The 10490-nt window shown below is 34.2% G+C and overlaps 1 protein-coding gene across 1 annotated transcript in view; it reads left to right on the top strand.

The window, feature by feature from the left end:
- The first annotated feature begins 5694 nt into the window (after positions 1–5694).
- LOC117111193 overlaps positions 5695–10490 on the top strand; it is a 21686-nt gene continuing 16890 nt past the window's right edge. Inside the window, exons 1-7 of the mRNA XM_033254079.1 lie at positions 5695–5846; positions 6529–6664; positions 6775–6843; positions 6984–8228; positions 8614–8778; positions 9214–9353; positions 9832–9936. Coding sequence (XP_033109970.1) covers positions 6538–6664; positions 6775–6843; positions 6984–8228; positions 8614–8778; positions 9214–9353; positions 9832–9936 — 1851 coding nt within the window. The 5' untranslated portion in view covers positions 5695–5846; positions 6529–6537. The remainder of the gene's footprint in view (positions 5847–6528; positions 6665–6774; positions 6844–6983; positions 8229–8613; positions 8779–9213; positions 9354–9831; positions 9937–10490) is intronic.

Raw genomic sequence — 10490 nt, 5'->3', positions numbered from 1 at the left:
AATTAGACCTAAAGGATATCGAACCCGCATAATATTTTTAAGTCAACATAAAGGATTTTATTTCAGAATTTTAAAGCAAGTGAACAGTAAAATTGGACATTAAATAGGTATAAGAGGATAAATATTATGAAACATAAAACAGACTGTGCCTTTGGAGCCACAATAATTTTGAGAAAAAGAGAAATACAAACCATAAACATAAGGTAAAAATTTATTAAGAACATGATAAATACACACTCACTCACACACACAGACAGTAGTTCTTAGGAGAAACCTAATATTGTTACAATAATCTACAATATTATGGGCAGATTGATAGTTAAATAAACATAGCCGTCGAATGCATTTTGCAAGTGGTACTGCCATTATAGAACGAGCAGGGGGAGGGGGTGGGGGAGTGGGCACATTTGAAAATTATAGCCCCCTAGACAGTGATGTATCTAGTTGAGGCCTATTTTAAATCACTTAAGACAAATCTATAGCTCTATTGCGAAAATGATAAATTGATCAAAACTTAATTTCTAATCAGTCCCAAAAATAGATAAATTGAGTTTCTTATTTCCCCCATGATTAAATAAAGTGCAAGGAACATTTTCAGTTCAGTTCAGTTTTATTGTTTCACACAATGAACATAATAAATGAACAAGATATAAGAACCTATTATAATAATTCAATGGTTTTGATTCATTAACTTTAAAAGATAACAATAATATGATCAAGATAGAATTTCATAGTATGGATAACAATATAAATTTAAATACTGTTTAATGGATACAGTGAATATTCATTGTGTGTGGAGGAAACAATAAGCCAGGAAGGCTTTAAGTCTGATTCTCCAAAAAAACATATACTGAATTAGTAAATGGATAATAAATAAAGTAGATAATAAAGGTAGAAAAATGTTTCTGGGTGTAACAAATAAGAATTGAGTAATAATAAGGAAGAAAAGAATAAAATAAAATGAGATGAGATGAAGAGGATTGTATTTTTAATATTTTTCCACAATTTAATTTAATAGAGGAAAATGAATAACTAAGATGCATACTTATCTATTAGGGATTGTTTATATTTTCTTTTAAGAGATTTTAAGGTGTGTGTTAATTTAAGTTTAAAAGGTAAATTGTTCCATATGTTGTTCCATATGTAAAAAAACATAATGAATACATAATACAATAAATAATAGTTACTGTCTATTTACACATCGTGCAGGCTATTGTGAAATATTAACAATATGCAATTAAATTTTGCGAATACACAGGATGCAATATTCGATGCATTATATTATTTGGATGTAGGCCTACAAATGAATGAATACCGTAGAGTTTCGAATAACTTAGTAATGGTACAATTTTTTTATTTTCACTACTTGCCAAATTCAGCCTGAAGCAATAATGAATTATTTTTACAATCACTTGATTTATTAAAAGTTATTGAATTAAATGTTGTAGGCTTACGGTATTTGCTTTTGCTAGGCCTACCGATTACACTTTAATTTTAGTCAATTATGGCAGAAAGCCCATGTACTGTAGGTAAACTTCCATAATCTACAGGTGAGTAAGACGTAGGCGTACATAATAGACCACTGAGATTCAAGGGCGATCAAGGTTTTTTTTTGTGAAAGGGTGGAGGGGGCAATGTTAGAATGTGGCTAGTTTTACTGTGGAAACTTTGTTTACCTGTGTCTCAAGAAAAAATATGAAATGATGATGATGATTATGATGATGAGAGGATGATTATGATGAAAGGGTGATAACTGTGACGGTGATGATAGCGATGTCGGTGATAACGGGGGTGATGTTGATGATGATGATCTGATGATGATGGTGTTGAGAACGATGACCTTGACAACAAAGCAATGATGACGATAACAAGGGATAAAGACGGGGAAAAAAACGAGGACAGAATGATTAAAGGATGGAAATGTATACAGTTATGTACTAAGGGAAAACCACCAGTCTTATAGACCAGAAGCCCTAATTAGAATTTTGTATAATGTTCATTTTGTTCATTTACTAGTTTTTGTATAGTTAACTAGGAGAGATTATGTTAATAACAGTAGAAAATGAACTATCAATGTTGTTTATATAGAAGTAAAACGAATATAAAAAAATAGTAACAGAAATACGAATGGTTTGTTCTTTAATTATGAAATATTACAGTATTTGTTGACATTATTATTAATAATTATGGTGGTTATTATTATTCTAATTATCTTTATTATTATTTTCATTATTATTATCACCTTCGTCATTATCATTCTCAATGTCATTATCAAAATCATAATCATCATTATCGTTGTCACCATCATTATCAACATCATTTCCATTATTATTATTATTGTTATTATTATTAATTGTTGTTGTTGCTTTTGTTGCTGCTGTTGTTGTTGCTTGCTGTTGTTTTAACCGCCTACAAACACCAATAATCATATTGGTATACGGTTATTGTAAGCTGATGACACACAATCTACATTAGGTGATTCTTTTTAATACATTGTTTAGCAAACTTGTGTTTTTTTTTAGGTTGTCAGAGGAGGGAAAAAATCAAAATATAATTGTGTTTTCTTATTAAGCAAAATGATTTTTCAAAAAGCATCTAGGCGGAGGAGAAAATATAAATAAAAATGTATCAAGGAATATAAACCGTGTAGTATGAGATTGATAAATGCTTTAAATGTATATAGTTAGGAAGAAATATTGATTTCTTTTCGAGGGGGTGGGGAAGATTGCACTGGAGCGGACGGTGTAATAAAAATAAATTTTAAGAATACTTTTCAAAATTATTAATTATTTCTATTGAAATTATACGTACCAACCAAACAAAATTTTTGAAGTGTATCTTGATTATGTCTCGTCATATAATTTTCATTTAAATTATATTGTAACAAAAGTCTCGAAGGTATTTGGAGTGCTAAATAAATTGAAGTATTTTCTGCCCTTTTCCTTTTCCTAATTGCAAATTTCTTATACAGTTTAATTTTTTTTTTATAGATATATTGTAATTAAGTAAACATATGATAGTGATCAATTATTCGATTATGGTTGTTGTGTCATCAGTCAAGCGGGTTGGATCAGTGGTTTGTGGCGTAGAGGTCAATTACATCTTGTTTAATCTTACAATGCAAGGGATTGAGGCCTATAAAGTTTAATATATATAGCACTTTATGCCTTGGTAGTACATAAGAGGAAATAAAAACACCGCCTGTACTTTTACCTAAGCCTTGCTGTGTGACCATTAAAAATGTCACAAATAAACATGTCGTCCTTCTATTGCAAATTCGTGAGTAGATACTCAAATACAATGTGATGCAGGTAAAATCACCAATAGTATCAGTACAAACTTACGAAGTTTTAAACCCAGAAACAGAAAAAAAAAGTTATACAAATATGATTTTTGTCTGCTTACTAATTAATGTACACAAATTATAAAGCAAAACTTTTAATTTGTTTTTAGCCATAAAACGATTGGTACAGTAATTCCGGTAATGGTTTTTGAGTTTCATTCGATTGCTTAACTTAAAACATGCTCAGTAACTTTAATTGAATTGAATATAGGTCTAACTTCACCACTTACGTAATTATTTACGGGACAGTGATGTGATTAAGTTGATTGTCAGTTTGCCAAACCGTTATTTGGTCGTGTTGCCCCCACTATTTTGGTAGGCCTAATAATGGAGATATAAGGCCTAATAAACGCCATAAAGGTGATAAAATAATAAATAGGCCTACATTTAGCGCATATATGTTATTTGTATTATGCGCTTCTATTCTCAATACTTTTTTACATTATTATTATGGTCGCCTTTATAATATTCGAACTCACGGCCAGTCCTATCTAATTGCTTGCTTGCACGAAAGAGCATAATAACTGTAGCCTTTTAGCAGAATTTTTAACGGGGGAGGGGTCACAGCAGTTTAAAAATAGATAAGTGAGTAGAACATAACATAGACTGGGTTCCAGTCACTAAACTTTGTCTTAATCATTGAAATTGTTTAAAAATAAATCGATTTTGGCACCAATGTGCGTTCCATATTGCTTATTTGCATGGCGTTTCATAGTATACTTTTTCTGGGATTTCTAATTCACATCAAAAAGTTTCTCGACATAAACCGATCGCTCTCTGAAATTTGCGAATACTGTACTACGAAAAATCAGTAAGTTAGAGATTCGTGGCAAGTCTACACATAACACTGATATCAACAAATACAGAGCTGAGGAAGAACGAGCAGCGAGCCCAAAATCGTGTAATCAACTGAATTGCATGATGGGAGGCCAGTGGAGTAGGGCGCCGCGCATCGGCGGTGGGTATAAAAATGTTTCTAGTATTAGATTAGGCTACTAGTGACCCGGATAGAGAGTTAGAGCTTATTAGGTATTTATTAATTATTCTAGGTCTATCTATTCTTGTAATTATAGCTTAGACCTATATAATAATTGGGTAGGGTAGGCATGGCCCCTAGCTTTCAAATAAAAAAAAAACATTACAATACATTGTACACTACAGTTGTTAGGCCTATGTATAAACTAGATCTGAAGTACTAGATAGAGATCTTAGACATGCCAGGCGAGGCTACTTTTGTTAGTTAAACTAGACCTATTGTTTATTTAATTATTATTAAATTATATTTTAACGATTATTATTATCATTATCATCTGATTATTTTATTTAAAATATATCAAAAAGGAAAATAAATATTTACTTGAACTTTAAATTTAAATTCTTAATTTAAAGCCAAGTAATTATTATTATTATTATTATTATTATTATTATTATTGTTGTTTTTGTTGTTAATAATAATAATAGTAATAATAATAATAATAATAATAATAATATTAATAATATCCATTAACATTTTTTGCAATCTGGTTAGGATCAATAAGTATATATGTAATTTTTAAATAAATAAAATTTTAAATAAATCTGCAATCACCGATCATGCCACACAACTAAATCATATTCCAAATTGGGACATAAAAATATTACAAAAAGAAAGCTCATGGTTTGAACGAAAAGTCAGAGAATCTTTATGGATCAGAAAAACAACAGATACTATGAACAGAGATGAATGAGGATACACTGTCTCTTATACACATCTAGATGTGTATAAGAGACAGATATCATATTGCACCACAAAACAAGGGGGGGGGGGGGCTCGTCAATGGCGCAGCGATGCACTTCGACCTCAACAACACCGAGGTGACGTCAGACCAGACTGGCGATAACATCGCCAGTCTACTTGAGAAAGCGAGCGGATCGTTCGCGAAAAGTAGTGTGAGTACTATTGTTGTTTTGTTTTTTTTTTGTTTTTTTTTGCTGGATCGCGAAAAGTAGTGTGAGTACTATTGTTGTTTTTTTTTTTTTTTTGCTGGATCAACACAAATGAAAAATTTCATACAATTCTGCAATGCAAAATACGATAGCTGCTCGTTCTTCCTCTATCTATATTCTTTGCTGATATGCATTGAAATCTTAACAATTTAATGGCAAAACGTGGTCATATGTTGCAGTTGGAGGTGTGAGTGAGATCAAATTCTGTCCGTGTGTACTAGGGCTATATTTAGATCAATTTTTAAGCAACAATTCCATTGATAGAATAAATAATACGGTTTAATAGAATAGCATAATGAATACATTGCCGGTGTTATAAACCGATCGATATTACGCTTCAGTGGCTTTTTGCATCGTTGACGGGGGAAGTATTTACAATGACAACGGATTTAAGCATGGGAAGGTAAGCGAAAGCTTCAGCGCGCTTAGCAACGTGAATCGGACTGTTTAAATATTTTGCTATTATAGGCCTACAACATACAGCTAGGCTTAGCTACAAGTGCCTTTCATATTCAAGGTAGGAGTATCTATATTATCGTTTTAACCTGCCTTCTTCACGGAATTCAATTTCCCATTTGGTATGCTTTCCGTTGGCTGACACCTTTTACCATACAGTATATAGGATAGGCATACGCATTTTGATTGAAAATAGAGCGTCATGGTAGAATATGAATGCATTTCACTTATAAATTCTGATCAGTGAGTATAGTTGGATTTACCACGATGCCACCTGGGTCTGGTGTGGTCCAGGAGAGATCTATAATTTCTGGAGTCAGGGGCGAAACCCTTTGTGCTGAAGGAGTCTGGCATGCGGTAAACTTAATCACCATTTGGCTTTTGATGTGATGGGGAAACTGTTGGTTTCTCGCTCGAAATGGGGCTAGGCCAAACCATAGAACCCCTAACTTTAAAAAATTAAAAAAAAGGGGTAGGCCTATATTAAAAAAAGGGGTAAAATTATATTCAACTGTTTAGTATGAGTGTGCCTTTTTCAGCATCTACAATACGATAGACATAATTAAAATCTCGCACTTTACCCCCAGCCATGGTGGGACTGATGTGGTCTGGACCCTCTATCTGTAAAAGTGACTTTCTGGTCACCCCTCTAATTAGAATTTCTTCATCTGTATTATAAGATTCTGGCATTCATACACTGATACTGTACAAAGACCATGCACAATTATTTTGATGGTATACAGGGCGCTACCATGGGGACCGTGGTATCGAAGAAGCAGCCGACTGGCACCCGAAATGTAGTTGCTGTGAATGCTTTCAGGACAGCAGGAGCTGCATTACAAAACAAACGATTAGCAGAAAAGATTAAACGTGACGAAGGTAGGGATGAATACAGGTTAATTCTATATAAATATGGTTATAGGGCTATTATGAGGATCTATTTTTGGAAATATTAAATATCTACTTATAGTCGCAATACGCTTTTTCAGAACAACCAATCAAATTCGACGAGGAAGACCTGAACTTTCCACCATTGTGTGATCGTAAACCTCCGATTGGTAGGTTCATTCGTTTCCATCATTTGTGTAAAAAAGGGGTTATTGTTTATACAGTCTAAAAGTTAAACCAATATGTCCAGTAAACTATCGTACTTGTACTTTAAGAAAAGTTTCTAAAGAAATTAACTTTTAAATTTCAGCTAAAAATGCTTTGATAGAAGGACATGCGCACGCATTTTTCCCTATCCAATCATACAACAAGTTAAGCTTTAACGTAAATGCAGGGGCAGGTGGTGGAACAGCACTTCTCTCAATCGTTCGATTCAAGTCAAATACAGCAGCGGCACAGGTTCAACTTGTTCGCTGTGGTTCAAGCGGCAACCACTTTGAAACATTGTCATTAGCCAAAACTGGAGAACACTCAGTTTATCACTTTGACGTCACCTATACCAATAGCGTTGGCGATCTTTGTCCAATGGCAATTTATGGCACGTCGCATACAAGTCTCTTGTCAAATCTTCCACGTTTTGGAAACTGTCAATGTGGAGTTGTTTTGCAGAGTGGTAAAAAAGGGGTTATTGAAACTGGAATTGAAGTCAACAATCCATCAATCTATTTCTCATTAGTGGTACTGTGTAGTGCTTCGCCAGTCAAAGGAATAACACCATGCAATGCATATATCGTACAATCAAAACCTTTATCATCAGTTCCGTTTTCATCAGAAAAAAATAACCTGTGGAGTTTTACTGAAGAAAACGATCTCCTAAAAATACAAGGCCCTCAAAATAGCTCCGTAATTATCTTCGTTAATTCTCCAGAAGATACAAAACTTAAGATAACAGGACAGAAAGCGTTAGTGAATCACACGCAAAGTTTTGTTGGTTCCGAGGAGACATTACTCCTAAATGGTTTGAAAAAATTACCATTGGGAAGCATGTTAGTGCTTTGCTCTCATGGTCGTGGGGCAGATGATGATAAGACTACTTCTGCCCTTTACCTCGTTAGTCTCAATAAAAGTAAGGTAGATTGCACGTTTGTCCAAGGTATGAGTGGCACATTTTCGTCAGGTAACGCGTGGACAATTTACCATAAAAACGACAACCTTGTTGCTGTCGGGCCTGCTGGACCCTGCCGGTACACGATCCTTTCAAATATTTTATCACCTGTCGAAATTAACGGAACTCGATTGGCTGAATGTTTAGTGACCGGTGAACAGCAACCAATGAGGAGCGGTCTTGTAGTTTACGAAGACAAGCTAATGGGCTGGCTCACCAAAGTGTGCCAAGTGAAATTGATGATGAATGGAAAAGTGCTCGAAGTCGTGCCATTGAGGAAGCTTCTCAAACAACCAGATGGACGATTTGGATTTTGCCGGGAACTTAAAGAAGAGGAGAGGAAACCAGGATTAAAACTTATCCAGGCATTTGCTCTTGTGAAAGATATACGTAAGTTTATAATTATAATAATAATTATTATTTTTCATACTGTTTTTGCTATTGCTGTTGTTGTTTATATGGCCGTAAATTACTGAGGTCCAGCGTCCTTAACATACACATGGGCCACGTTAAAGGGCCATATTGCACAAGTTACGTGCGCTATTGAAATGACCAAGAGATCCACACTTCAACGCATATAATACACTACACTGGCTGCTATCAGTTTAACCAAGGATAATACCTCCTTGGTTTAGCCGACTGAGCTAAGGTGCTCACACTGTGTGTGTTGTAGAAATTATGACGATTGACTTCAAAGCTCAGTTCCTTGCCTCTGCGCCATTTGCTTTCACAACACTTTCTACAGTTTACTGCTTATATATTTATGTAAATTTAGATGGTGTTGACAAAACAATTGAGCTTTGTGGATCGCCGCATACGATGACGATCCAACCGAAAGGCGTCCATGTGGCCGTAAATTGCGGAGGACCAGCGTACGAAGCACTTTCTGGGATTGTATTCCAGGACACACAAACACTTTTTCGAATGCACAAAGAACACGGTAGGCTACGTCTTAGTTATTATTATAATTATTATTATTATTATTATTATTATTATTATTATTATTATTATTATTATTATTATTATTATTATTATTATTATTATTATTATTATTGTTATTATTATTATTATTATTATTATTATTTCTATTATTATTATCATTATCATTATCATTATTATTATTATTATACTATTATTATTACTGTTATTATTATTATTATTACTATTATTATTGTTATTATTACTATTATTATTATTATTAAAGTTATTATTACTATTGTTATTATAACTATTGTTGTTATTGTTATTATTATTAGGCCCTATTATTAGTTATTATTATTATTATTATTATTGTTATTATTTCATTCCACTTTCTATTTTATTCACTGTAAGTAAACATTGATTTAGTTATGTGTTTCCTACATACCGGTGACAGGTCTCTTATGCGTCAGGAAGTTTGTTGACCTACTTTCGGATGACAAACTTACTGCTGTCATTGGTAACACTTACGACGGATTCATTGGTGGAACCAGTAACAGCACCCACCCTGGTTTCCTTGACAGAATGGAATACGAGGTAAGACATTTTCACACCAAAGCTATTAAATTCAAGTTTGCCATTGATATAGTATAAAGGTCCATTCACAGCAGACCGAACTAAAATTCGGACCGATGCGCGCGCTGAACGAAACTTCTCTTTCATGTATCTGAGTTTTCTGATTGGTTCGGTGGACGTGTTTCCCATCGGATTAAGTGTGAATGCTCCTGAAGACGTTGGTTCAGTGCATATGAAGATCAGGTGACTTTAAACGCGTTTCTCATGATGGTGGTGATGATGATAACGACAACGGTGATGGTGACGACGACGTCTGTGACTATGATGATGATAATGATGATGATGATGATGATGATTATGACAACGGTAATTATGATGATGATGATGATGGTGTTGATGATCTCGATGACAACGTTGAGGATGAGGAAATGATAGTACTAAACCAAGAGCAATTGAGATGTTAAATTTTTTGTTCTGCTTTCAAAATGTGTTTTCATAGTTTGAGATTCCAAACGGTTCCTATAACCTAAGACTTTACGGAGTAAGTAAGACTATCTCATTCGTCAACGAACTCTGTGTGCAGGGTAGAAACGTGGCTCACCAGGTATGTTTAGTCCACTTTCTTTGGTAGAGCATCCTACGTAACGATTCATACTCATCATACAGCTAGCACAATATTATGTTTGCTAGGTATTTGTTGGTGTGGATTACGAATTGTGTATGTTAGGTACCACACAAGTCATTAGCATCACATAGTGGAGGTAATAGCTGTTAAGTTTCTACTTTTCCAGCATATAACTTATTCAAGCATGCCTAACAAAGCTGTCAAATTTTAGGAATTAAAAACTGTTTAGCGTGTGTGCGAGGTGTTGTATACTAGTACGATCACAAGGGTTGTCCCCGACAGGGCAGATGTGTATAAGAGACAGGTCTTGTAGTTTACGAAGACAAGCTAATGGGCTGGCTCACCAAAGTGTGCCAAGTGAAATTGATGATGAATGGAAAAGTGCTCGAAGTCGTGCCATTGAGGAAGCTCCTCAAACAACCAGATGGACGATTTGGATTTTGCCGGGAACTAACAGAAGAGGAGAGGAAACCAGGATTAAAACTTATCCAGGCATTTGCTCTTGTGAAAGATATACGTAAGTTTATAATGAT

The sequence above is a fragment of the Anneissia japonica genome, unplaced genomic scaffold, assembly GCF_011630105.1.
Source record: "Anneissia japonica isolate Jap-2015-1 unplaced genomic scaffold, ASM1163010v1 scaffold288008_len1385354_cov213, whole genome shotgun sequence".
Classification (NCBI taxonomy): Eukaryota; Metazoa; Echinodermata; class Crinoidea; order Comatulida; family Comatulidae; genus Anneissia; species Anneissia japonica.
The sequence above is the reverse complement of the archived record's forward strand: the minus strand, read 5'-3'. Positions and strand labels throughout refer to the sequence as shown.